The following is a 26,852-nucleotide window of genomic DNA, read 5'->3' as shown; positions in this document are numbered from 1 at the left end:
ACATATTAAAACAAAAAGGCAGAATGTAAGCCCGCCCACCTGCCCTATCTCAATTGTGATGATTTTTTTATGCGCCGTGAACCAAGGGGATGTAACTAACTACAAAACACTTAGTTCTTTACAAGAAATTAAAAATGAATATCGTGTTGTTCAAAGAATACTATGTATATTAAGAAAAAAAAAATGCAAAATATAAACCCCGCCCGCCCACCCACCCTAGCTCAATTGTGATGTTTTTTAAATTCTTAGAAACTTAAAACACTTTTAAAATGGTAAATTTTTGTAAGGAAATATGGATTTTGCAATTAAGCTCCGCTCCTAGGTCTGCCAACGAATGAAAACTTCATTAGTATTTATATCAGGGCAGGTATGGGTGGGGCAAAATTTTTGGATTTAGTTTTTTTTTTAAATACCTAGTATTTTTTTAATAACGCGATACTCAAAAACATGTCATACATGGTAATTTCTTCTAAAGAAATAATAAGAATTTTGCACTTAAATTCCGCCCCTTTGGCTTTCGACGACTAAAAAAAGAATCACCACAATTGAGACGGGGCGGATGGGCCGGGCTTATATTTTGCTTTTTTCTTAATATACGTAGTCATCTTTTCAGAACAAGAAACTCAAAACATATTTGAAATGGTAAATTCTTATAGACAAATATGGATTTTGCAATTAAACTCTGCCCCTCCATCTGACAACGAATGAAAACTTCATCACAATTGAAAACTGCAATCCGGGCGGGTATGGGTGGGGCCTAATCTTTAGTTTTATTGTTTTTATTAATATATGTATACATCGTATTCTTTGAACAACACGATACTCAGAAACATGTTTTTAAATTCTCGTAAAGAAATAGGGATTTTGCAGTTAAAATCATCACAATAGTGGTAGGGTGGGTGGGCGGGGCTACATTTTGCCTTTTTTTTTCTTAAAATGTGTAGATTTATTTTAGCAACAAGAAACTTAAAGCATGTCTAAAATGCATTAATAATCCCTGGGTAATTTATATTTTTTCACTTTATCTCACATTGGTGAAAAATACTAATTAGTTTGATGCTTACTCGATGAATGTCTGCATACTTAAAAATTACTCTTGATTTCATAATAATAATTGATCCACTTACTCAGTTGACAAACATGATTTTCAGTTCGGGAGTGTTTCCATACATGTACAAATTAAGTAGAGTGGTACCTGTTTTTAAAATGGGGGACCCAAATATTAAAGATAACTATCGTCCAATATCCATCGTGCCCTTTGGTGAAGTTATTGAAATCTTTTATTAAAAAATCGGTTAATTACTTTTTTTAAGAAATTTTCTTTATTTCATAAATCGCAATTTGGATTTCAAAGTAATCTATCCACGATACATGCTGTCTATGAGGTAGTGAGAAATAATCAACAGATTTGAAAATAGTGAATCTACAACCATTACGCTACTGGACTTAAGTAAAGCATTTGACTGTGTTTCTCACTCACTGTTGTTAAATGAACTTGAAGTGTATGGGGTAAGAGGAATACCATTAAACCTAATTAAATGGAAGAAAACATTCCGTCACTATAAATCACACGAATTCGATAACCCGTGAAACTAAACATGGTGTGTCCCAAGGCAAGAACAAAGCTTATATAATTATATCATTTATGTAAACGATATTTTCTACTCCTTTCCTCGGATAGTGTAATTATGTATGCACATGATATTACAATACAGGCCATAGTGAAATTGGCACTAACGTCGACCGAATCATTACTTTAGCAGAAAAATGGTATCATTCTAATTATTTAAAGGTAAATATAATTAAAACTCAAGAAACAATATAAGCCTCCTCCTTACAGTCGCCAAAATAAGGCGAAACGCTTTTTCCAATTTCATTTTTACGATACCACTTGAGTACACATGCGACATAGGTATATGTAGTTGTTCGTAATACAAAAATTTTGACGGGAATAATTTTTACACTGAATTAGTGGCTTTCGTTTTTTTTTTCTTTTAGTAAAAATCGAAACAGCAATTTTTCTTTTTAAGATAAAACTGTAACCTATTTTTCCATTTTAAAAGCCGACAGTGTAGAAAATATTGTTGGATAACTGGAAGTATTTTTTTGTTAAACTATCCAATTTATAATCAACGTTGATTAAAGCAAAACATAAATAAAGTATTTTTTGTAAATGTAGGTAATCTAACGTCCTCTTTCGTCAGTTATGCTTTTAATTTATTAGGAGAAGGTCCAGTATTTAGAGATGGATTTTAAAGACGCTGTCGAGACAGTATGCAAATTATTTGACCCTTGTTATTGACATACCTGAAGGTTGTGGAATCGTAAAATTATGTATCTCCTATATTGATCCAGTTTCATAATAACAAGTAAATAATTGAGACTGTGCGTCATATTTGCAATGTACTAAATTAAGCCTTCCCCTTTAAGCTAAAGACAAAGGCGTTTAGAGAACTTCGATATCACCATCCGTTCTCAAGAAGTTTATCATCTTTTTATAATTTTGATGAAAATTTCTTCACGTATTTTTAAAAATCAATATCTTAATTATTAAAGGAAATTTCGGAATGCAGTGTTCAAACCTCTATCAATCGTGGAAATGAGATACAGCAAAAAGACTTCTTCGACAAAGCCTGCTTTTACTGTATTTCATTTCCTACAAAAAGTCGACGTTGTTTTTTCCTATGATTTATAGAGTTTTGTAAGCTGAAAAGAGTGGTGAAAAAAAAAGTCTAAAATTTCTATAAATATGATGCGATAAGATTGATTTTTAAAGATAATAATTGATGAAAATTCTTACCAATATTTTAAAAAGAAGGTGAGGGTAAATGTTTTAAAAACACTCCCTTGCATTATAGAGAGCAAGGTGTGGACAGGGTCATGTTTAAAATTTTATAACAATAAGTTTGTTAATAATGGAGATATTGGGTACATTCTGAAAATTTATTTTTTTGTGAAAATATTATACTTTAAAATTGCCGAAAGTCTTTTGAATAAGTTAAGTTTTGTATTCTACTTGTTGGAGTAAAGTGTTTGTTACTTTCTATAGATAATATATGTATGTCCCTTCTTCAAAATGATGAACAGCAGTATTTTTTTAACACTGACCTTAATTTGACTATGTAAAATAGTTGAATTCTGCATAAGCGGAGTATGATTTAACATTCAAGTGTAAAACAAAAATTATTGTCATTTAATTTTACGGAGATTGCCTAAAATCACGTGCAACATACTAGATTTTTTTACTGCCATACAATCATTTTAAAAATATGATAAGTTATGAAACACGCTTTAACTAATGTATTTGCAACTCCTATGTGCTGTGCTTGTGTGACAAGCTTCTGACATGGTCTATAGCTTATCTTATACAAACAAATTAAAAATGTGGTTTTATTTTTCATGTTCATAATTTTAGTATGTTACAAAAAGCATAAATTTGATTTAACATTGAAGGGTGGCATGCACACCTTAATGTTTTTGACACTATGTTTGGGCACTACTACCTTATATTAGAAATTTAACTTTACCAAAATGAATGGAGCTGTTGCTTAGGAAGCAAAATTTAAGATGTGCACCGCTGTAAGTTATTTCAACTGGCAAGCGTATATATATTATAACTATATTTTTAGAAAAAATGTTTGTAATTTTACAGTTCTGCTTTCGACATTTTTCTCTTTGAGAAGTGTTGAAAGTGTTTTATTTGATCTTACTTTTGTAGGAAACCTTTTCGAAAAAATGTAAATTTAAAATCTAGGTTTTTTTTAAAAGGTTTTTGATATGTGAAATAACCATAAGAGTGAATAACAAGTGTAAATACGAATACACTGTTTGCATTGGCAAATACTGAAAAATCCTTAGTTGAATCAATTAATCAAAGAATTATTACCATGTTCTAGCTTGGCTAATTTAATTTTAACATGAAATATAATGGTTTTAGTACTTACTTTTGGAGTCGTTAGCATAAAATTTCTTGGAGAACATAAACCCAGTTAAAAGATTTGGCCATAAAACAGCAGTAGTTATTCCAAACTTTTAAAGTATTTAATAACAAGAACATTTTTCACGCAAAAACAAGACTACAAACGCTCACATTAAAATTATCTTCGTTTTTTAAACTGAACTACATTTGTCCAAGTCGTATTTAATCAAATCAGGAGATTCATAGTCAAGATAGAAAGAGAATGATACGCAGAGTTCTAAATTTTTAATATTCTAAAAGCTAACGTATTCTAATTCTGATGCTGATTAAAAAAATACTAGATATACTATTTCACTGTATTTAGAAATCAGTGGCGGCTGGTGGGTCAAAATTTCGGGTCGGCTAAATATTTTGAGTCTACACCGTGGTGTTATATATTTTCGTAATGTATGGCCGTTACTCGTTAACCACTGACATTTTACGTGCCAGGATGTACAAAACATCTCAAATGTTTCGACCTGTTAAAATAATTTTTTTATAGGAAACTGACAATGTCAGTTTGATTCCAAATACTATTAATCCTTAATTCTACTTTCTCTGCTTTATCATTAATTGAGAACCACCGAAAACATTATTTTTACTGAGTTCCGCGTCGACCGGCGGCTATACGGCTTGCCGACCCCGGACATCCACAATTAAATAATAATAATTAAATAATGACATGCAGTTAAAAAATATAAAAAAAAGTAGTAATAAAAGTACCAACTGTTACCTATCTTCATTTACATTTATTTTTTTTTAAATGTATATGACAAATTGTCAAATAAATTAAAAAAATTAAAATGATTTAAAACTTTAAATTCCTTTCTGAAATATCTGAAAACGCCTAGATGCTAAAAATACAGAAAAAGCGCATTTATGTTGTAGCTAAGTTATGTACGAAAAATAAAATTTTAGATAATTTAATGTAATTTTTTTCGTTTATTATTTATACACAGGAAAATGTATTAAATCGACAATTATTATTAAAAAAAAATAGTATGCACTGAAGAACATCGAAGCCGTTATTGTTTTGTAGTTTTGCTAGCTATCTTAAATACTTATTAAGCGTTTTAAAAACTAAATTCGCGTTGCTGGGTACGGCGAAGGAGGATTTCGCCGGACCTGGCGCAACATACGTTCCGCCAGGTCTTTGTCTACTACAGTGTAGTAGACAAAGAGAACGATGAAACCGTAAGCTGCTACGAAGTCGAAACATCGAGCATTATGTATTCCTGGGTACGGCGTGCCGAAATCTCGCCGGCAAAGCGTGTTTATCAGCATTTAAAATGAGCAACAAATGCTTTGTTTTGTACCTACAATATAATAAAATATATTTTTAATATATATGATCTATCCTAACGTACATTCAAACTTCATTTCTTTTTTTATTTTCTAATTTCAACGCTTACTAAGTATTTTAAAATGACTGGTACGGCGTGGCCGACCCTGCCGCCCCTGACCAGCCGCCCCTGTTAGAAATATAAACGCTGATCCAAATTAATAAAAAATTGTTGCGTTAAATAGATTTGAGAACTTAGTACTAAAGCTTTATTTGAAAGGAAGTGAAGCAGAAGCCATCTTGTTTATCGTGCGTGTTTATGGTTTTTACTTGAGACGGACATAAGTACTTTTATGTCATGTGTTGTGTCAGATTATTGTGTCTTTAGTGTTAAGGAGAACTGCCTTACCAAGCCACAGCCGCTTTGCGATGTCTGGTGGAAAAATCAAATGTAATAAGCTAACATTCTTCTCCCTTTCCTTATCCACAGCCCTGTTGCCTTCCTCAATTGAACTCTTCAGTTTATCCATTCGGCGACGTAAGCCGTCCTGAAATCGAATCGAACACATAAAATATTTGTTCGCGGATGGTGCAAAAATATTTTAAAGGTGTCTACACAGACGGGGCTTTCCCTCTAAATCGAAATAGAATGTAGATGAATATGTCAGCGGCAAATGCTCGCCTCCGATAAATTTCTGGTGCAGTGTATGCACCACAGTGCATTTGTCTGATAGACCTCTGGGGATTGCTTACACCGACATGTTCTTTATTACATCACACTGTGTAACCGCAACGATGTATCATAGGTAAGCGCGTAGGGAACGACAACTCTCGTAATTCACACGGCTTTGTTTTTATTGGGCTTGTGTTCCATGCTTTAACAACAACAGATGGGTCTGAAATCAAATGAAAATTGGAAACAAAGTGGCATTAAGCGAAAGAGTACTTTTGTGCTTTGCTTGCAAAATGTCAACTTTTTCATGTTTGTTTCGATTCGGAAATGACGTTCATTGTCATTCTCAGTACGAATTATTTGCGTGGGAAGGCAGTGAAGTGGATGTTTTTTATTTTTTTGCTGAGATGAAGCCGAAACAAATAATCACGTAAGCCACAAAAAATACCTTCACTGTCACGATGCATATTAACAATTTTTTTGGAAAATCGATGGAACTGATAAAAAAAACTGGCTTCTGGACAGAATATCTTTACGCGTGTTGTACCTTAGATTCTGTTCAGGTCTAAAGTTCGTTCCGCTTTGACTTGACAGTGTACAAAACTCGTAAGCAATTTATATGGGAGAATTTGCGAAGGTGTTGTCAATTATCCAAAAATCTACCGATTTCTGTAGAAGTTGATACATGAATCTTAAAGACAGATCTTCATTACAAAAACTATTTCAAATCATGCTCTACAACTTTGCCACTGATTGACTTTAAAATCTTCAATAATAAAAAAAAAACGTCGCATGTTAAATATTTCAATACACCTTTTGTACCAGTAACAAAGAAAAATTTTTTTGATAGAAATTTAAAAACACAAAATCAGTCAAATGCCTCGTCATTTAATTAGCGACGCGCATGAATGGATTAAAGAGATTCCCATCGTCCCTACCCACTATCTAGCGAAACCACTGCCGAGGGAACGGGCTTGGTTATATTACAGATAAAAAACTAGGACAAAATTTTGAAAAAGTAGTTTTTAAAATATGACGTGATAGAAACGAAAAAACGCAATTTTAAAATTATGAAAATTCAAGAAATAATTTGATTTAGTATTAAATTTTAAAATATAAAAATCAAATTTTAACACGAATAGAAGCGGAATGACTAAACCTTAATGAACACGAGTTTTGCATGCTGCCAAGCTAAACCGAATGCAGAATAGAAAGAAAATTTAGAAAATAATAAGTGTGTGCATGTACATGGTAGGGTTGAATATAGGGATGGATTGGTACGAATTAAATAAATAAATTGGACCGTTATAATAGGAACAATAAAATTTACATAAATGTCAAGATGAATGACATCCAGACAATGTTTAAAATTGCATTTGTGAAAACCACAGAGTAAAAATATCAAATAACGGAAATTTTAGCTAATTTGTGTTGCTATTTTCAGCAGCCAATAAAATCAATAGAGCATTCAGGAAATGTTTCGTACTTGCTGTTCCAATTGTTACGCTTTCGGAAAAATGCCATTGTCGAGTCAATGACGTGAGTCGAATGTGGCGATTTATCTGCAAACATAAAAATGGGCGGATGTGCTGAGAAAAGAAAAAGGAAAAATACTCATCATAAGAAAAACAGAAACAAACTGAGAAATTCTGATATAAGGCAATACATCATGTTTCAACGTAAAATGATCTGTCATTATATTGATAGTTGAAAAAATAACGTTTACAGTTCCGAAGACATCGATATGGTTAATAAATCTTGAAGGACTGATAGATGAGCACAAATATAGTGCTGAAATCTTTCAGATATAAAACTTCAGGGATAGTTTTTATGTATCGTAAAGCTAAACACAGGGAGTAAACACATTTAATATAAAGTTATTACTCAAAAATAAATCTTATATTATTAGCGTTAATATTTTGTTAAAACTTGCTAATTTATGGATGAAAGTCGTAAATATTTATAAGGTTAAATGTAGAAATTGGACTTGCCACGGAATTTAAAAGTGAGACAAAAAAGTTGCTAACTTCCAGGATGTTCTCAGCTCAAATGCAGTAATTAACACTGGATGTATTTAAGATTCTCTTCGTTAAAAATGAGCAATGACATTTATTAACAATATTATGTTGAGGATATATTTTTTTGTTTTTATTACACAAGCTAAATGAATAGAGTTAAAAAGGAGTTAAAAAGTGCAAAATTGTGCACATTTTAAATAGGATTTACTTGGGAATAAATTGAATGTTAGGGTGAAATCGTGTCTGAATTGTGAGTGTGAAAATGAAAAGCGTGGTTTCCCGAAACAACTACTGTATTGAATAAAAAACAAAATAAAAAGTGTGGAGAACGACCTCAACCTTCATTCATTAACAATGTTCTAAATGCCCCACTAAATTTTCCAGCATGCAATGAACGGCGGTTTAGAACGAAGAGTATGTAAAATTATGGTAAAAAATGAAAATGATTGCACGTGTATTTAATCTATACACTGTTGATGTTTATAGCATGTGGGAAGTAAACGACATACAATTTATTTTTGTAACAAGACGAGAAACATTTGGTTACTATAATCGGTTCACAGTGGTAATTATTTTACATACTTATTTATTTTTCTGTAGATTAATTTTTTATTTGTTCTTGATTTGTTATATAATCTATTTTGTTTTCAATTGTAGGGAACATGAACAGGAATAATTAAATAACCACCATGTAAAAGTTTACTGAAACCTAATAAGATTTTTTCTAATTTTGTCTCTGCTGTGATTAACATACAAAAATTGATTTTGGTAGTGGTAAGTAAATTTAGTTTTATTCCTTTTATTTTGATATCAACACCAAAATGCTTCGGAAGAAAATTAAAATATTCTCCTGAAACTACTTAATATATTCTACTTGGAGACTGGAATCAATACAATTTACTTTCTAAGTTTGCGTTTCCTTTCCAACTTTGTGGTATATAAACGCCTGAAAAGTTTTAAATCGGAGATTAAACTGCACACAAAGTCACTATTCTAGTTTGTTTAAGTCCCCAGATAAAGTTGTGAAAATCGAATCTCCTAAAAAAGTATGGGAATCTTAGTCGTAGTTTCAGTTGTAAATGTTATCTTTATTCAACAAAACAAACCTACATAACACAGTCCGTTATTTAGATTTTGCCAAGAGTCTTGTTTCGTCTAATCAAACAAATTAATTAAATTCATCTACTTTTTATCACGACGTCGTTCTGCTCTATCTCAATTAACCGTCAGCGGAAAAGTTTCAGATTATCTCGTATCTTTACGTCTGGCCAAAGACAAGTCATCATTAACTCGTTAGGAAATACGACTCCGGTAGTAAATCTTGATTTATACGGAACAAAACCGGAAATTAAGGTGTTTGTGGTGGACAGAATTTACTCGTTTTTGGTTTCTTTTAATCTCGTAATTACCTGCGCTCGCGCTTGCTCCCCTACTAAGATGACGTCTCTTGTAGCATCGTGCATGGGAATATCAGAGATGAAAAGGCCGCTGCCGGTGAGACCTTCCAGTCCGTCCAAGAAAGGTGAACCGATAAACAATATCGAATCGGATTCCGGACAGTACACCATTTGACCTTTCAGTTCCAGACCCTGGAAATAATTTAAAGTTTTACAATAAAACGCTTTTCATTGCTGAAACGTTAATACTTTAGAAAATAGAAGCAATTCAATAACATATTTTTATAACTAACAGAGCGTACCAGATGGTTCACGGAAGCTTTAATATTGCTTTTTTAAATTAGTCAGTTTTAATACCTCTTTAATGAAGCCGGTATTAACTTGTACCGTAAAGAAGCGGAAAATTTATATTATAAAAAATTCTTTAAATTGACGTTTGTTATTTTGTCTCAGAGTTGTTGACTTTATAAATAAAAAGTATACATTCAACAGCAGAAAAATATGGATTTAAAGCCAATTACTACTTGGATTTATGCGATGTATACATTTACCTTATGTATTACGGAACTTTAACGTATGGAAAGGTTTCAAATTAATCATTTTTCTTCATCCATTTTATTCATAAAATAAACTAATCGTTCAAGTCATATTTGAACAACTGTCATATTTATTTTAACCTGTTTATAGGGTATATATTTTTTTATGATTTCAAGGTAGTTTATTTGAAATAACAAAAAGTGTTTGAGGGGATATATTGTGCGTTTTTCAGGTTTCTACAAAATATATCAAACACATGAAAGTACTGTCAACAGTCTTTTATAGTTTAATTAGTTATCCATCTAAAGTTGTACGTTCCTAAGTGTATATTGTGTTCCATAGTCAGTCAAACAAAAAAACTTTCCGTCATTTGCATTTTTAATTTCATCTTCTTATTAGTAGCTACAACATTTTTTAGGTGATGATGTGATAAATAAAATAGTGAAAGCTCACAGTTAATTTAAAAATAAGAAGTCTACAACACGTTTTTTTTTTTCAACACTTCAACGGAGAAAATTAAACAAAATAGCTTTGATGTTAGAGCTGTTTTTGTATCGGGGCAAACTCTGCATTTAACTAGACCATAGTCGCAAATTATTCGTTTGGTTATTGTGTTAACACACCACATGAATACTTTTTCAATTGAGAGAAAAAAATCCGTAGAGATTTATTTAGTTCCACAATCGGGTTTATGTAATGTTTCTAGTAAATTTCAGTATCCAATTTCCGACTGGAGAGAGAGCGAATTGCTAAATGTAGTTTTCAATTAAAATGCGATGCGTGGTTTATAATCATTTAATGAAGTTTTTCAGGGAAAAATGTAACAAAGAAAAAGTAACTAACGTTGAACTTGTGGGACTTGTTAGTAAGCAGATTATTAAATATATATGTAGAAGTGTTGAATTCTCACGCTCTGTATTCACCTGAGAATATATTTCCAGTCGCTTTGGTTAGTACACAAGGTTTAGTAAAACGCTCTTTAAGTAAATAATAATAATAATAATTGTATTTTCACATGAGGATTAATTTTCATACAACCAGGCAAAGTAAGGTTCCAAGTTTACAACTAAAAAAGGCAGAGCCCAATCAAAATTTGGTAGAAAGACAATTCTTGTTTTGATTACCAATTAGAGATGAGTTAGTGTGGTGTAAATCTAATTAAATATGTCAACTGTTCATTTATATTACCTGTGAAAACAATCACAATATTATTACCACAAATATTTCACTTAAGTTGGTACTTATTTAAAACATTCTCTGATGTAGTAAAACGTGTGGAAACCTTGCATTCAGTTTCTTATATTTCATTTCATAAAAGTTTCAAATATAGGAACTAAGGTAAGTTAAGATGTTGCAATTTGTTATCGTTAAAAAAAGTGTAACATTCATGAGGACACTGTTGTGTTATTGTGTCTCGTCTTCTCGTCCGAACACTCTTTCTTTATCTAACTCGGTAATAACGCTACATACTCGCTTCCACGCACAATTTTTAAAATGGTCACATCCTCTGAACAGCAATTTCGTCTGCTATTTGTCACCAGAGGTCGCCTCAGCCTGTTAATTGTTCTATATACAATATGACAAAAAACACAGTGTGGCATGATTATAGAATACATATTTAATTCATATATCGTGTATTCGTTCTGCAGATTGCATTTGCGATATTATTTCGTTAAACGTCTACCTAGTTAGATAAAGGAAGAGTGTTCGGACGAGAAGACGAGGCACAATTAAACAGGTCAATCGATTTTATGACGTTCGACCTTGATTTTGCAACTATTCTCGTCCGAACCACCCTTCAAATATTGTTGCAACTTTAGTTTAAATTTATAATGACAACTGGTAGGTTGGGGCGACCTTTGGTGACAATTAGGAGATGAGATCGCCGTTCGGAGGATGTGATCACTTTAAAAATTGTGTGTGGAAACGTGTACGTAGCGTTATTACCTAGTTAGATAAAGAACGAGTGTTCGGACGAGAAGTCTAGCAGAATCAAAGTTGAACGTCATAAAATCGTTTGACCTATTATTAATTATTATTTTTTAATTTAAGATAAAAAAAAATGAAAAATCAATCCAGCCACGACAGTTCTGATCTCAGCTAAAAAATCGTTGACGTTCTTCCACACGAATATACTTTATAATATTATAATTTTTAAAGCTTCATATCTAATGGTTGTCTTATGTCTGATATTTTTTCAATTAAAAATAAGTAATTTCTAACTACTCGTAATTTAAATGAAACTAATAAGTGCTGCTTTGTCAAGGATTGTAATCCAACAGCACACTATATTGTCCGAATATTTACAATATCTACTACTAGCAAATTAGAAAATTTTCATTTATCTTAACGATCCAGAAAAGATAAGTTACAATTTCTGTAACAAAGTTAATAATATCATATTTTTCCTTAACTTTCATTAAAAAATATGTCTCGTTATTCGTTTCTCTTAAATCCGCCGTTTTTCGCGTTAGGAGTGTTTTGTTTCGGGTATTTACAAACATCTCGGCTGTTGTTAATAAATATGGTTGTTTTTGAGATGGAATTTCACCGCGTAAACTAAGTGGAGACTTAATTTTTTGCTACTTTCCAGGAAATAAACAAACAAGTCTTGTTTTAATAGCATCTGCTTGCTTCTCAAGGCATATTCTAAAGAACGTAACTTATATCTATGTCTATTACTTAGTTCAGTTTCCACGGTTCGATGTCTTAAGTATGTTATAAACATGCTTTGAAATGCAGAAATGATCAAAATGTGTATTTAGCGACTAGTAAATAAGCTTAATTTCACAGGATGATTTTCCCGTTTGCATCTTTTTGTTTGTGTTCTATCTTTGCGAAACTTTTCGAAGGTACCAGTAATCTCTGCAACTAGTGCACTGACTAGACTCAAATTTTAAGTGTACTTTTAAAGTTTCATAAAGACGGTAAAGCGCTAATCACAGTTTATCTGTTCATCTTTTCGTAGTTATCTCTCCTTCGACATCTACTGAGAAATTAGGGAGTGCTAGAATGGAGCGTAATATTATTTTTCCTGAAAATGTAAGGGTAATTAACTTTATAAAAAAAGTTGTTTTTAGAACTTTCATCGTTGTAAGACGGACGAAGAGCACTCAGTTTCTAATTATTTGGAGATACGAGTAACTAATATAACTAAGATATTATTTTTTAAAACTAAAACACAGACATTCTTTAAATTCTTTTTAGATTATTAGAAGTCAAGTTAATTAAATGAGCGTGTGCCACAAATATACAAAATTTCTCTCCAGTATTTGGAAGGTTGTTGGAAGAATAAGTTAGCAAGCTTATATTATGTATTTAGCGTTAAATTAGTGACCCACTGTAACAACACAAACAACGATATTTTTTGTAACTTGTTGTTTCTCTCACGTGCGGAGAAAATGTTCATCATATAGGTACAAAGCTCTACAGAAAGGTTGATATTGATGTAGCACATAATGAAGGACGTGTCGGTTATTTTAACCTCGGGCCTTGAGTCCACAAGTGAGTGAAAGTTCATACATTGAACTTTCTTGTAACATTTATTTTTAACAATGTTAAAACTAGGCATTGTATTTGAAAGTTTGAGTTTGTTTTATCGAAAATTTTTTAATTAAAAAATTGCAATATAAATCTAATGATGTTTCGTTGTCTGTTATGATTTAATTTAGGATGCAACTTCTGCTGCTTTTTTCTTTCTATAGATTTTAAATGGTACTCAATCCTTGTATATATAGAAAAATGGGTTTAATAACATTGACATTTTTGCATCTACTGTCATCTAAAAAGTGACAAACTATAATTACATTCACAATCAATGTAAAACCAAAATTGACAATTATCATTGTTAAGATATTTTTGTCAACCGAAAATTATACAACAACAGGTGTGTTAATCACTGACCTTGTAGATTTGGACTTTCTACGAAATTTGGTATTTCAAATGCCCTAAATTCCAATTTTAGATTTATCTGCTGATATTCTCCTTGACCTATAGTTTAATGATTAATGAACCAATCTTGTTTTAAAATTTTTAAATATATCTTTACGGATTATCACAGAAAAATAATGTTTGTTCATTGACATTTTACAGTTGATTCCACAGACCATCCAACGACTTTTTGAAATTTTGGTAAAACGCTGGCAAATCTTGATTTAGAATATATTTAGTACATTTTATTTAATCACTCATTTTTCATCAAAATTTTACTTGCTTGCTTTTTTTATCTGGTACCTACACTAATGATTTTTCTAATTATTCATTCCTTTTGGGATATTAGAATAAAGTAATGACGTTATTTTTAAAAAATGTCTAAATACAAATTTTCTAGCGATCATTAGTAGCCATAGATTTAACTCCATTCTAAAAACGAACTAAAATGGTACTGGTAAATATTTAACGTGAGGATTTTTTTTGCTATAATATTTGGTCTTTTGGTTGCCGTAATTACAATACAGATTCAACAGTTTTAGAATTCGTTATGCATGACATCCCAAATAATTTATGTATGAACCAATTTATTCCATCGATTATCTCCGAATCACCCCATTTATCATTCTGGAAACACATTAACACTATTATTAGTGTCAGTGACATTTTATATATCAACCTTCATCCCTACAAAAAACTGATGACGACATCCTGAGAAATTATTAGATAAATATTTACTGTCTTCTTCAGTTAACACTGTCTTTTGTGTGGATTACTTCTAGGTATTTTACAACTGAAAACCGTTGATGCAAATACCGTGCAGATTTTTAATTTTGAATTTAAGACATGTGCTTCTCATGTCCAATTTTTTGTTTATTTTTCTACATACCTTTCAAAAACACCCTGTACAAATTCATTGTGTGAAATTTTTAAGAAGACGTGTTTGAGACAAGCATTACAAAATAACTTTCTGAATGAATTTGGTACGCTCTTTTCGATATAATTATGTAACTTTTTGAACTTTTGCTATCTTGGTAGAATTGTAATTAAACGAGATGAACTTTTCAAGTCATGATCGATAAATAAGTTCATGTAGTGCTTTTTCATCGAATATACTGTGAAGATAGTTGTTAAAATTAATTTTGGATCTGTTAATGGGTTGTGATTAGCGGTCTAAATTTAGATCTACACAATTTTACTTTTTAGTTATCGCGCTTTCAGAAGCTTGTAGCATTTACAGGAAACTTACAATTTGATTTGACCAACCCGACCCATTTCTCCCCAAACATAAACATTTCCGCAAACTATACGGAAATATTTGTTATCAAATTTCCCTTTAACAAGATTCTACAAACACGTTTCGACCATGCTCTCGTCAAAGAGAGGGTGTCTGAAACCGGGAGGTAGTTTCCACCTCTCCACTTTAAAGCCTTTGAGAGACAGTCCCAATTAAAACATTTAGAGAGACTAATGCAACCTACAAATTTCCGATATATCTCTCTAACAGCCATTCCATGTACTCGAAATTGCTCAATCAATCCAATAAACTTCATTTTTATGCAACGACTTACAAAACCCAGCCCGAGAAATAATTTCGGAGCTGAAAGCAACGGTTTTCCCATAAGTGGCTTCGAGTTTTCAGATTTATGCCCGCTTTGGACATATAAAGATAAATGCGAGCTCGTCTCTAGACATACACTTACGTACGGTGATGATTTATACCCCCAAATCCGGCTCTAATCTATTTTTAAATATCCCGTACCAAAAATGTATAAATGCATTTATAATCGCGCGACGAGGAGAGTTCGACAAACAACACAAAAACCCGCTTTACAAAGCAAACACATAATAGAAATTGAAGCACGGCGACACGTTAACATACCATGTAAACACAGGGTCGGAGTTGCGAATTAAATCATCGAAAAATTCATAAAGATGAGCAATAATCTCGACTCGAGTTTATTACCCGTTTGAATTTTTTATTGACGACGAGAAGTAATTTTTCCCTGTAATAATTAGTTTCCGGAAGTTTTCCTCATTTGCATGTAAATTAACCCTTAAACTTCGCCACCATGATTAAAGTAAACTTTCCGTGATCGCTGGAAAAATCAAAGAGTTGTTGCTGTTTTTATATACTTGCAATTTTCATTTTCAGGATTTTTTAAAAGTTTACAAAGCGTGAAACAGCGGTTGTTTTGTTCACAAAAATCAAATTCAAAGTCTGGGCGAAAACTTAATGCGTCTGTTAAGTTGAGCAAAGTTTCTGACAACTTTCTGCGTAGCCTTGAGGACTTTACAAATCCTGATATTTAATTTATTTACCTTTTGAAAAACATCAAAACTAATCGCCATTCTCTCAATTTTCTTATTTTGTTTTTAACGCGTGACAGTTTTAAAGTTGAGCTAAGGTGATATTTTGTAATACACAAGTGTTTCGTCGGACGATGCTAGAAAGTTTCCTATAAAATTGCATACCTGAGGCACATCAGTATCAGGATTATCACTTTCGATTATGAAAGAAATGTGGTTATGATCGTTGTTGACTGTTATCATTTTTAATTTTGTTTGTTTTTCAGAATTTTTAAAGTTTCGTTGGAATCATTTAAAACAATTTTTATTGGTCTAGTTTTAGAATTTTCTGTTTTTGCCGACACGAAATATTTTCTTTTATTTCTTATTACAGAACATAGTGCGACGTATATCGCAGCTTAAAACCTCGTTAAAGTTTTTTTTTCACTGACTGCAGTTGAGCATAGTGACAAGATAAGGCTTTTTTGGTTAGTTGTAGATAAGACGCAATCCCTCGATTACACAAATAAAGCTGCTGAATCGGCCGCAACTTCGATCTCGTGGGAGGTAGTAATCAGGTATATGGGTTTTATAACGTTTAAGTTTAGAAACATTTTTTTTAACTACCAATTGTACTGCAACTTTAATGCACGCCACTTGCACATTCACCCACTCAACTTTTCCAATTTTTAATGCAGACGTAATTTAAGTCATTCTTGAATCAAACATGAGGGGACATTTTTAAGTAAGCAGATATTTGTACGATAGAAAACACGTTTCAATTTAACGGGTAATTGTTCTAGTAGCCTAAATAGATAATGATGAATAACTAAGTAATTGTCATTATGTGGTTTCCACGAAGTATGCTAGAAAACATTTTCAAGTAATATCGACGACTATCATTTCTGATGAGGAAATACAGTATTAAGAAATGTGAAAATATTTTATCAGTTTGATAACATCAGATTGCATAAAATAGCAAAAAAAGCATATTCAAACAAATTTAGTTTTCATATATCTTTTATATGTTTGTCAGACTATAAATTTCTAGCTAGTTTGAGATGATGTCACCAAATTTTTCGAAAGGATGAACACACGAATTCCCATTGGCGATTTATGATGTTTACATATTCACGACTGTTGAAGAGCGTATGCAAAATTTCAAAGGAATGATTTTTATATTTTTTGTGGGACTAATCAGGTATGCTTTGGTTAGCGTTTTGCGATACTCTTAAAGTACATCTAAAATTTTGCAACAATTACTTCCCTCTTTTCAGAGACTATCTATGTAATAAAATCGCTAAGAGATGACAGAGAGACGGAACAAGCGATCTAATTTTTCTTATTCTAGGAGCTACAAAACCTAAAACTCACTTGAAACAAACGCGTAGAACGCTTCCTTACCTTTACTGTAACATTACGTACATATCTTTATTTTCACTAATAAGGGGTGACATATAAAAATAAATTTCGCAAAGTCAAATCTTATAATTTTTTTTCAGGGGCGAGAAAAGTTCTGTCGAAATAATCTTCGACCAATTATTATTTTGTCTATTGCTGTGCTTTGAGCTTTAGTCTCGGTAGGCATAAATCTTCAGAATTCTGGTCCAATTTTCCCCTAAACCAGTTATTATTAATATTGAATCTTAGTTCCGAAATTATTGTTATGATTTATAGAAATTAAATCGCCGTGAGTAAAACTCAACAATTTATTTCTCGATGATATACAACTACACAACTAACTATACAGTGTTCACTACAGAGAATAATTCCGACTCAACTTGATTTGTACTCGTTAGTCGACTCGGCTGGATTAGAGTAGACTGCCCGCTCCCGACGGTGTTCCCTATTTTAAACAGCCACGCGTTCCTTCTGGAGAGTTTGTGATCTCTGCTTCGGGGTCGTTTTGGAGCCCGCCATTGAGACTTCCGGAGAACCGCTTCTAGGTTTTTGTTAAATCGAACTCCACCGTAGGCGATTATGAGTCACCAGTGAACGCGGCAATGTACTAGAAAACCCAGTCGTCATACTGGGACGGATCATGGTTTTACTTTTTTTCGTAACTATATGCACGTTTCCACAATTTTCGGAAAATTAGATAACCCAGTTTTGATTTACTTAATAAAATTATATGATTTATTTAAACATTCTGTATAAACAATGTAAAAAATAAAAATGTATTTACAGAAGCGGAACATTATAGCTCAAAGCAAATTTTTAATAAACATCGGTTGAATAAATTTTTGCGATGACGTCATTAATTTTCTAGAGGGATGACTAAATAAACTTTAATCGTTGTTCTGTAATCAATTAATCATTGCATTAATTTTTGAGTCTTACCAAAATTTGAAAAAAGTCATTTCTTAGATTCTAGACAAATAAAGAAGACTATAAATTTCCAGAAGAAAAATTTGAGATGACGTTATCAAATTTTTCGAAGGGATAAACACACGAATTCTCATTAGCGATGTTCGCATGTCCACGAGTGAGCGTACGCAAAATTTCAAATCAAGGATTTGTGTATTTTTTTCACTAAAATTATAAAATTCGATTTTCACAACAACAAATAAAATTCATCAGATATATGTTGGTTAGCGTTTTACGATATTCTTAAAGCACATCTAAAATTTCACAACAATCGCCACTCTTTTCGGAGATTATCGGTGCAATAAAATCCTAAGAGACGACAGAGAGACGGGAACAGGCGACCTGATTTTTCTTATTCTAGGGGGTATACAAAACCTGGAGAAAAGATGAAATTGGCCATTGCGCTGTACATTTTACAGTTCGTAACGTTAATGACAATATTAATAAATTTCTAAAATTTCAGAATAATTAAGTGGATGGTTTTTGATATAGGTAATGGATTTTTTTTTGAAAAACAATGTACAGCATACTTAAGTATAAATTAATTTTAATGTCATGCTGTAAGTGACTCTTCAATGATAACAGAAAAAAAATCTAAAGGTAAAGAAATTTTAGAGGGTATGGATATGTTCAAATTGCACTTGGTATCTAAATTACCCATACTCAGATGAGTCAATGAGCAGTTCGGTCGAAATTAAATGATGTGACAAAGATTATAACGTTTATCCTTATAACACCTAAAACACAAAATATTTGCCGACGCGGTTCGTCAACCATGTGGTCATCATCTAGACGAAGCTAAACTAAGCGAAACGCGTTGGCAAATATTTTGTGTGTTTTCGGTGTTATGGTGATAAATGTTATATTATTATAGCGCACCGAGTGATCAAAAAGATTTGTGAGAAATATTAAGAAAACAAAAAACAAAAACGATTAGAAAATTGGCAAACAAACTTAAATAGTTAGTAGAGCTATTTAAAAGTAACGTGTGATTGTATAATAACAAACAATAGAGTAAAATAGATAATAACTTTCTCTTTCTTACTAAGAAGAATCGATTTTTGTGTCAAATTTTGGTCTTTTTGTTTTATTTTATTTTATATATGTGGTCAGTTCACATAACATTTTATACTTCAAAAAAACTTTGTTGACCATACAGAGCTAGAAGTTGTTATTTCGTAAAACAAACATGAAGTAAGAAAAACAAGGGACGACATTGCATCCTTTGCCCGAAATAAAAAAGAAGTCGTCTGCTTTATTTATTAAACTCTTGATCGATTGGCGTCTTTGCAAACGTGAACGCGATGTTTGACTGACATTTATAACTAATCATACGATTTTTCTTTATGACTTTATTTGATGCCAAAGCTAAATTGCTCGATATAAAAGATGTTTTAAATGTTTACTCAACAAAGTTCCACATTTATTGTTTGTTATTTTAATAATTTCACAACAAAAAGTTAAAATTTCACCCATACCACTTGCTGTTAGTACAGTAAATACATATATGGGACCTATTAACAGGTAAATAATATGCTTCATGGCGATAAGCTGATAATGAATTGAGTGCTTTTATCTATTATAAAAAAATCTGGGTTGTTGATATAATTTTAATTACACTATTTTCTGATCCGTTTTATCCAAGGGTTCGCGAACAAGAAATTTATCTCCTTTTCAAAAATTTTAATATGCATAATTTTTTATTACGTTCGTAGAAACCTCATATAAGATAGTAAATCATTTTAACGAATCTTGGCTTATGATTTGTAGCGACCGAATTTCTCGTGGCGCTTTCCCGTAATTTTTACCCGCTAAAAAGGACCAGGTAAACACCCGTGAAGAAATCCCTCTAATAAATCAGCCTTGACTTACTTCCGCTGGAAATGCCTCAACTCCCGGAAGATTTCTTATGGCGAGCACGAAAGGTGTATTGGCCCTCTTAACGATCTCTCCGAAGGACAAAGTGATGCTTCTCGGTCTGTGGAACTCGAAATATGTAGCCACCGACTTGCCGCAGCTCGTCAGCATCCTGCCGAACAGCCGCATAAATCCTGCGCCCAGCTGGACCAGATCCAGTCGCCTGTCCAGGACGAAATGCCAGGGAAATGCCTTGCAGAAGGTCGCGACCCCCATCTGCAGGTCGGTCACGGCCGGGCAAATCCGCTGAGTTATGGTCTCTTTTAGCGCCTTGCCGTCATTAATTCGCCTTATTTTGAAGCTGAAATTTCTCGAGTCTTGTTTACTCTGGGTGACTTCCACCTCGGCGCGTGTGTTGTATAAAATGCGTGCTATGGATTTCAGGCTGCCTACTAACAGGTAAGCCACGGCCGGTCTCTCAGTGGTGAAGTCCAGTTGGAGGCAATCGTCGCTAGTGGTGCAAATGAAGGCCTCGTTTTCGTGTTCTACTTCCTCTTGATATTTAAGGACGTCGTGAACGCCGTCTAAAGTTGTTAAGAATTCTTTAAGGTCGCCGCCTAGGCACTTGAAGGCGCGCTCCAGACGGCCACTACACGTGGTAGAAATAAGTTCTTGGCCGAGTTTGTCCAGGAAATCGAATTCGTCGATGTCTGGAAAAAAAATAAAACTTCAACTTTTACGGCAACTTTACTTTGTACTAATTTATTTATCCAAATGTTGAGGACAAACTTGTTCTATTCGCTTCTATTATTCAAGCAAGAAAATGGAGAAAATGTGACTGGATGCTCTTAAAATGGACTTCTTAACAAATTTAAAAACGCTGACCTAGCAAACGGCCAGATCGAAGAAAATCGCAATAACGTTGTTTATGTGCCCGTAAAGGTATAAACTTCATATGTTTGAATGTATTTTTTTTACAAAATTTCTATAATTGCGTATGTACATTCTGTATACTTGTTATGTACACATCTTTTATGTTTACATCGCAAAAACATTGTTTTAAAACGTCAGTTTTATCGCTGATATAGGTCCTTTACACATTTTTGTTTCATCAGATTGAAAAATAATCACTCCTAAATTTCACATTCAAAAGATTGTTGCGTGGAACAACATTTTGTGTTTTTTTAATTCCAAAGCCCCTGAACTGAAAAGGAAATTGCCTTGAGTACAAAAAAGGAAAAAAATATAACCATAGTAAGACAGAACAAAAATCAGTTAACGATGACTTATAAAGTTGTCTTCTACCATAAGTTTATTACAACAATTACACACAGTTCTTGATGGAGAGTGGCGGAGAACGTTAGTTCTTGATGGCGGAATGTACAAAGTGTTGACATGTCTTGACGACAATCTTATTTTTTTTTAATTTTTATTGTAAGTTTTATTTTTTAATAACATAAGATATAAAGCATTTAAGTACCAGTTATACAGGTGCATGTGGTATTTGTCGTGCGTCCTTGGGGATTTTAGAGAAGTATGGTATTTAATAAAATTTATGGTATGTATGGTATTTATTACAAAAAGTTTGAGGTGACGTCATTAAAGTGTTGATGAGGATAATTAGATAGATTTTCGTGAGCGTTTTACCATTAACACGATATTTCTGACATCCAACATATAAAATTAGTATGTAGTAGTTTTGGAGATTGTCTATCTATTGAAAACGCAGACAAACAACAAATAAACAGGCAGACAGAAATGGAAGACCTATTTTTTAGTATACTAAAAGTCATAAAACATAGAAAAGAGTAAGTTTATTATCAAGGTATTTACATTAACATTGTTCAACAAAATGCCTTAGTTAGAAACGAAATTTTTTACAGGAAAAAAAGGAACTTATAATGATAACGGGGTTGTATTTAAATCAATCAATATTTTGAGAAAACCGTAATTTTAGCCAGCAGTAATGTGCCTGGGATGTTTGAAAGATTTTAGATAAAGAGGGTTCACGTAATTTTTTATAAGCGTATTTGACTTGAGCAGTGCCTGGCATCGGGAAGACAAGTAGCCACTTTCAGGGACATCAAGTGCACTGGCAAAATACTGAGGATAACCTGTAGGACGAGGTGTCCCTGGAATGACTGGCGCTAACAGTGCACTTCCTAACATTTTTGTGGAAAGGTACACAACTTAATGTGGTTGCCTGCGGATACCAGGACCACTGGTGGATGCAGAGGTCGTACTTCGCCGCCTAGAGGGTCAGAGGCCAAACCTACCCCTCTCGGGGTAACCTCTCAGTATTTGGTCTTGGGATGGACGGGGCCAAAACAATCAGGGAGAGATAGGGCAGGATTAGTTATATGCTGTCCTCCTTCTACCTGAAACTTAAGGAGAACGAGGCGTCGGCTCAGAAAGGGCAGACCCGTATGAAGGAAGCAGAAAACCCAGTGGATGAAGCCTCTACCAGTAGGCGCGGGCTCGCCTGAGATATAAGCCTTGTGTCTCCTAAGATAGAAATGAAATTTTTAGTTGTAGAGATAGCAGCTGTTTGGTGTCATTGCCTAGGCAAGATGCAAAAGACTATAGCAAGAATCCATGAACCATGGATCGCGGGGCTGAATAATTTAAATGGCACGATAACAGAATTTCCGAGGACATGTATCTATATTCCCAGGAATATTAAAGCCGTCCTCCTACGCCAGGTCAGCTCTAGGGGTGTGACTGTGGTAAATGTTAGGTGTTAACATAGGAAGAGGCGAAGAGAAACTAGTAATAGCATCCGTGTCTTTATTACAGAGAGTACATGAACCATGTCCAACACAGGAGACGGTAAACTTGGTGAACCACTGTGACATCGGAAATATAAGTCTCGACATCGGTACCAATGCCAATGCCACTATCCCCTGTGTGAGAGTAATGGACCAGGGAGAACATTAGCTAAATACTTACCAACAAATCTAGAAATTTTCAATCGAGGCTACGAACCAACTTTCATAACATCATGTAGTCAGACAGTGATGAACTGATCAATATTACACTGGCTACATGAGATATTTCACAACACATTATGGACGCATTATTATCTGACACTGATGATTGTCAGACCATAGGTGGATTATGTATACGTTAAAGTGTATACACATAGAGACAAAGTCGTATAGGAACCGTAGGCTGACGGATACGATGAAGAACTATAAATCAGACTGGCGATCTGTAGAGTTGACGCCAATAGAATATCTATCGACACAAGACAAAGAGAAAACCTTGACCGTTATCAGTGACTCTCTAATGTTAGCTTAGAGAAAAGTTGTTCCCTCAAGAAAATAGGCCTGCGCAAAGGTACACCATGATGGAACCGAAGGCTCAGCCTACTTCAATCGGGGTTAAGAAAATTTTTCAACATATCAAAAAACGCAACGAAAACTGAAGACTGGGAAGCCTATAAAAGGCACCGGAAAGAGTTTAAGAAAGAAATAGGAAAGAGGAAACGGAAAGCGTGGAAATCCTACATAATGTCGACTGCTTCGGCCGCAAGGCTGAAGAGAGTTCTCTCGAAGGATCACGCACATTACCCAGGTATCCCAAAGAAAGAAGATGGTACTTTCACAGCCGTCTCAAAAGAATTCACAGAACTTCTGCTACAGACAATGTTTCCAGGCAGTACAAGGACTACTTCCCATTCCAAATGGGATGTAGTCGGTACTCAACCTTCTCGCAAGGTTTTCGCTATATATTTAAATCCTTGGGAGTGGACGGCTTCTATCCTGCTCTCCAGAGGCGAATGAGTAGACTACACCCTATTTTGGTGCCAATGCTTCGGGGGTTTGTGGCTTTCGGGTACATAACGAATGTAAGGCAAAATGTAAAGGTTATTTTCATACGTAAGGCAGGACGACAAGTTTACATCTTGGCTAAACTGCACAGACCAATCAGCTTAAGATCATTCTTGCTGAAAACGCTAGAAAGATTAAGCGAAAAAGAGAGTCGGAAGATTGTTTTAACCAAGCGACCTCTATATTCGAACCAACATGCCTACATCCCACGGATCCCACGGATCTTCGTGGATACGGCCTTACACAGTTGTAAAAAAACTGTGTAAAAAGTGATCGATGGAGAACAAGCTCTCCACGCTAGAAATGTTCTTGGATATTAAAGGAACGTTTAATAAAACGACCTTCAAAAGCATAGAACTACCCTTAAGGAGCATGACGTAGATCCCACCTTGAATAGGTGGCTGACTTGCATGCTGCGGATTAGGGAGGTCCTGATTAATGTAGGTGGGACCGAAATCGCGGCTGTTGTGTACAGGGGATCCCCCCAGGCAAGAGTACTTTTTGCTGTACTGTGGAAGACTGTCGTTGACAACCTGATACTACGTCTCAATGATCTCGGCTACCACACAATTGGATACGCAGATGATATAGATTTAACGGAAAAAAACGCAGACATAAATTCACTAGAAGAAGGAAAATTGACACACTACAGATGCCAAAAAGATTTAATACAACACTTCAACATTCGGACGAAGTCAAATACCTGGGAGTTGAATTGGACTGGCGACTGAACTGGAATAATCATTTAGATGATAAAGTTGCTAGCAGTGTCATAGGGTGATGGGAAAGTAAACCCGAGGATCACCCTCTAGATCTCCACGGCAGTAGTCAGACCGATGCTGTGCTACGGAGTTTTAGTCTGGTGGCCCAGAGCCAAACAAAAAACAACAGCTTGCTGCAACTTGAACACGTTCAAAGTCCCGCAGGAGCAATGAGAACAACTTCCATGGCGGCTGTAGAGACACCTCTTTGCTTAGCACTAATTAACTTTTACTTAGACGAAGCGGTAATGAGGACGTTTATAAGGGTTCATTTTTTGGGAACATGGAACAAACAGGGCTGCATAACGAAACACTCTCCGTGACGAAGGCGCTCAAAAGAATACCTCTGTTAAGCATGGGTTGTGACCGGATAGTCACAAAATTAATATATTATGATAGTCATATAGGGGTATAATGGGGTATGGATGCGGAATATATAGCCTCTCCTACTCAAATGTCAGCCTCACCTTCACGTGGTATACCCTGTTCATACTAAAGAGGCAATGGCGACCGACCAGCTGTCGGTATAAACAGCTCCCTTCTGCACTTCAACAGTTTCGAGTGGACGAGCTGGCAGAAGTTGAGGGCACTCTTTTGTCCTGAGGTTGTGAAAGCGGCCTCAAAGGCGGATGAGCTGTTAGTCAGTCAACGGCATAAGAATACAGAAGGCTACGGGAAACCACTGTATTAAAGCCCAAATGGGATTCCCTAGTAAAATCACATGGCGAAATCATCAATACTAAATTAAATTCCGGAGTAATTCCCCCAATCGGATCTCCGGGGGGGAAAGTGTTGACAGACGACATGAGCAATGCAGTAAACTATAAATATTTGAGAACATCTGAAAAACAAAGACTTAACAACTTCAAAAAGATAAGAATTGGTACCTGGAATGTAAGAAACCTGTATGAAGGAGGCAAAACACATAAAGCGATAATAGAAATGAGAAGAACAAATGTAGACATTCTAGGAGTGGGCGAAACGCGATGGCCTGGGTCTGGAGAATGTGAAGTTGACGGTTACTGAATGTACTATGCTGGGAATGAAGATATAAATCACTATAACGGAGTGGCAGTTATAACAACAGGTCGTGTGGCAAAATCAGTCAGAGGTTATGTACCGGTATCAGACAGAGTAATCATATTACAAGTCGAGGCAAAACCCTTCAACATTAATATAATCCAAGTCTATGCGCCTACATTCACCAGTAGTGAGGATGAGTTGGAAAAATTCTACCAGGATATCAACTCAGCTCTTAAACTAGTAAAGTCCGCAGAAAACACAATTATTTTAGCTGACTTTAATGCTAAAGTCAATCGGAGACTTTGGTTTAGGAAATAGAAACGAACGTGGAGACCGATTAATACAGCTTTGCCAAGAACACGATTTTTTCGTAGCAAATACCTGTTTCGAGCTGCCCACACGGAGAATATACACATGGAAATCAAATACCGAAACTGAAGAAAAGATTGTAAGGAACCAAATCGACTATATTTTGGTAAAGAATAGACATAGAAATAGCTTAAAATCAGCTAAAACATATCCGGGTATGGATATAGGATCCGACCATAACCCAGTGATAGCTGTAATTAACATAAAACTAAAGAAGGTTGTGGAAAAGAAACAGGGCTATAAAATGGACAGAACGCAGCTAACAACTGAGACCAAGAAAGAACAGGTACAAAAGCTAGTTAATGATAGTTTTAAAAAACAAGATGTGACTATTGACATAAAGCAAGAATGGAATGAAATAAAAATATCTTTAAACAAGATCTGCGTCGAGAACTTGAAGAGTAATAAAATAAAGAAAAAGTTTTGGATGACAGAGGAAATAATTGACTTGATGGAACACCAAAGGGTCTCCAAAAACGATAAGAACATGTACAAACAACTCCAAACAAAGATAAGACAAAAGATCCGACAAGCTAAAACTGGATATTTGACCAATCA

General features: G+C 34.1%; 1 protein-coding gene across 2 annotated transcripts in view; it reads right to left on the bottom strand.

The window, feature by feature from the left end:
- The window catches only part of LOC135122457 (head-specific guanylate cyclase), a 207,398-nt gene that overhangs the window by 24,299 nt on the left and 156,247 nt on the right, over nt 1-26,852 (bottom strand). For both annotated transcript variants that reach the window (XM_064046644.1, XM_064046652.1), the window contains exons 5-7: nt 20,324-21,018; nt 9,341-9,520; nt 5,650-5,788 (exon numbers count right to left, since the gene is read on the bottom strand). In XM_064046644.1, coding sequence (XP_063902714.1) covers nt 5,650-5,788; nt 9,341-9,520; nt 20,324-21,018 — 1,014 coding nt within the window. The remainder of the gene's footprint in view (nt 1-5,649; nt 5,789-9,340; nt 9,521-20,323; nt 21,019-26,852) is intronic.

Source organism: Zophobas morio, unplaced genomic scaffold, assembly GCF_036711695.1.
Source record: "Zophobas morio isolate AGI-343-1 ecotype UQ-CSIRO unplaced genomic scaffold, CSIRO_AGI_Zmor_V1 ptg000002l, whole genome shotgun sequence".
NCBI lineage: Eukaryota > Metazoa > Arthropoda > Insecta > Coleoptera > Tenebrionidae > Zophobas > Zophobas morio.
This window is presented reverse-complemented; position numbering and strand designations above follow the sequence as displayed.